Raw genomic sequence first — 3,313 nt, 5'->3', positions numbered from 1 at the left:
GGAGTTTAAGCATGTCTCCGAGCCAATCCACGACTATCTTTCAAGCTCAGTTGCAGTTGGTAATGCTCTTGCTGAGAAATCCTGTGCATTCAGGCGGAATCAGGCAAGCGTTTTCAGAGACAACCAATAGGCCTAAGCATTCCAAAATTAAAATGACGAAGAACAGAGTAAAACACAGAGAACATGGAGGATGCTTAAAAAACAATGCAAACAAGTAGGCCAAACATTCAAGTTTTTAATCAACTGTAAAATTTACATGTTAATTAAGAACTACATAAAGATTTGTGTGTATAATCTGATGTTGATTGCACCATCTCTACTTGAAGAGCATGAGCTTGTGCTTGTGCTTGTGCTTCTCTTCCAGGTGAAGGGATGTCTTCGGGGTCTCGTTTCGGTTTAACCCATCTCCCATGAGCGTTTCTTACTAACCCCTTATGTGGCAATTGGTACCAACATTGTGGGATTTTGAGATCATCCACCAACATGTCACATCCCTTGTTCACCAAGGTAATATCCCTCCTAGCATTTGACCTAAAAGTAGTTTCTGTACTCAAAAACCCATCCACAAGATGAAGGTAGGTCTCGAGGCTATGAAAACCAGGCAGATTGAACCCGCCATGCTTGAGATAAGGCGAAGAACCAATTTCGAGCTTCAATTCAGCTCCAACATGTGCGTAAACCCAATCCAATGTGCCCGTAATGTCATCAAACTTTTGAAGACTCTCATTCAAAACAAGCCCCGGCATTTTCGGAACCATGTCTTGTTTAACCACAACCCTCAATGTCTTGACTCCCATTTGGTGTAGCTCTTCCTTGAAGGCCATGTTTCCAACCCTAGGGGCTCCAAAGGAAATTACGCTTATCGTAAGGCCAGGGAATTTTTCGGCAGCTTCATAGGCATTGAGCAAAGCCAATGCACCTCCCAAGCTATGCCCTGTGATTGTTAGGCTCACTTCTTCACCTTTTGCTTGGCACAACTCCACTAGCCTAGTCACTTCTTTCATGACTTGCTCTGATGCACTAGACCTGTTGTACCTTGTGGTGTTACTCTTGGCAGTGTAAATCCCATGGAACCCATGTTCCACTTTGGCATCTCCACTCCCAATTGGCTCCAATTTCCTTTGCATATCCTCATACCACTCCGATGGCACCACGGTCCCCCGCCACGCCACCACTATGTCCCTCCTCCCAATCCTCCTAGTCTCCTCCTCATCGCTCACGGCAACATAACCCATCCAGTTTGAATGCTTGCTCCATGTATCAACCAAGTGTGACCTCTCCAGCCACTGTGGCATGTCGATGTGTGACATTGCATAAATGTACTTGCTAACATTGTAGCCATTTTTGTCTAGACCCAACACATCAAAGAGCTTGTTTTTGTTGTACCTGCAGCTCCCGCAGTACTCGGAGAAGGAATCGAAATCGAAAGCGTCATACGTTGCTTGTGCAAACTCACCATATTTGACAATCTCTCTTCTTAGCCAAGGATGGAGAGGGTCCAAAAGACCCTCCCAATCATTTGACCCGTGTATTTCACGCCATTTTTCGGACATGACGTCTTTCGGAGAAGTTGTGGGAGTTGAATGCATCTCTTCAATGAGGAGATTCCAATTATTAGGGTTAATGTTGGTTCTTTGAGGAATATCTATGTGGAGGTGAAGGAGGTTGGCAAACGACTTAGCTAGACGGTTGGCTTTGTTTGATGTCTTGGTTTGATGGGGATGATCAAAATCAGCTTCCTGATGATGACTAGCTCGGATTTGGGAAAACCGGGTTGCGCTGGGAGTGGCTTGAGCGGCCGGAAGATGGGTGTGCATCATAGTTGATAGCGCCATGGTTGCTTCTATCTATTGATGCTGCTCAAATTTCTAAACACACTGCCGGAAAATAGGGGTCGAACTCTAGTTGTAGATGTATTAAGATTGAGTGTTCTACCACTTAGGCTATAAGCACCGACGAGTTGGAAATAGTCTAATAGAGCGTAATTAGAAGATGGAGGAATTGAGTTTAGAAATGAGAGAATGAGGAGAAGACGGTGAACTATACACAAGCAACAATGAATGTGTCACGCGTGGGACATTGGAAAATATTCATTTGTTTGATTGACCGTTGGTATTTTATTTAGACTTGTTCTTGTTGATTAAGACAAATCTCCAAACCTCTTCAAGTTTAACCTTTGCTCAACGGGAAATTACCAAGATTGTCACTCCCAAAACGATGTAGTGGCATTTGGTAATTGCTTGAAATAAGGAGGGTAATATATATGCAGATCATGTAAACTTCAAATTTAGGGACAACATTATTAAACAAAGCAAAAACAAAATTAGGTACGGGGAAATATACGTAAGGACCATTTTGGACGTTCAACACGTATGGTGGAATCAGTTCTCAGTTTTCACACTTTACGCGAATTCTTGTTCAAAACATTCTAAAGTGGAGGTGCCATGTCAAATAAGACCCTATAACTACAATTTAGTGATATATTTTTACATATTAAAGTGGAGGCGCCATGTTAAATTTTAGTTGTCTCATATATATATATATATATATATATATATATATATTTATGACAAGTTTGATACATATAGCTAGTTGTGATTGGTTAGATGACCTAACCCAAATTAGCTATGATTGGTTTATTAAACAAAGTAAAATCAAAATTAGGTACGGGGAAATATACGTAAGGACCATTTTGGACGTTCAACACGTATGGTGGAATCAGTTCTCAGTTTTCACACTTCCTTTGCACCCCTAAATACGTGAATTCTTGTTAAAAACATTCTAAGGTGGAGGTGCCATGTCAAATATGGCGTTATAATTACAATTTAGTGATATGTTTTTACATATTAAAGTGAGGCACCATGTTAAATTTTAGTTGTCTCATGTATAGATGACAAGTTTGATATTTATAGCTAGCTGTGATTGGTCTATTAGATGACCTAACCCAAATAACAAAAATAAATAGAAAATTTTTATTCCGACCCATTTATTATTTTTTTGCCGCCAACTTATCATTTTTTATCTTAAAATACCGTATGTGCCCAACAATTCTCTTTCTACACCTAAAATGAAAAAGAACAAAAAATAAAAAATAAAATTCCAGCACTAGGAAACTCTGAGCACCTCATCTCTCCAAACCCCAATGACGTCCAATTTCTACCCCTCTCCACCACCTCCCCTACCACCCACAATGAAAACCCAAAAGTCTCAGCCACACAACAACTCCTTCCAGCAGTCCTAACATGTCCGAATCTATTGAAATTGTCGACTAGTCGAATTTATTTGTATTAGACCATTGATTGTATGATATATG

The 3,313-nt window shown here is 40.5% G+C and overlaps 1 protein-coding gene across 1 annotated transcript; it reads right to left on the bottom strand.

Moving 5' to 3' along the window:
- Positions 1–263: 263 nt before the first annotated feature.
- Positions 264–1,841, bottom strand: LOC137722961 (phospholipase A1-Igamma1, chloroplastic-like). The gene has a single exon (XM_068462100.1). It carries the CDS (start codon positions 1,833–1,835, stop codon positions 264–266), a length of 1,572 nt encoding a protein of 523 aa, XP_068318201.1. The 5' UTR covers positions 1,836–1,841.
- Positions 1,842–3,313: the final 1,472 nt, after the last annotated feature.

Source organism: Pyrus communis, chromosome 2 (genome assembly GCF_963583255.1).
Source record: "Pyrus communis chromosome 2, drPyrComm1.1, whole genome shotgun sequence".
NCBI classification, from domain to species: Eukaryota; Viridiplantae; Streptophyta; class Magnoliopsida; order Rosales; family Rosaceae; genus Pyrus; species Pyrus communis.
Note: the sequence above shows the minus strand (reverse complement) of the source record. Positions and strands in the feature narration are given on the sequence as shown.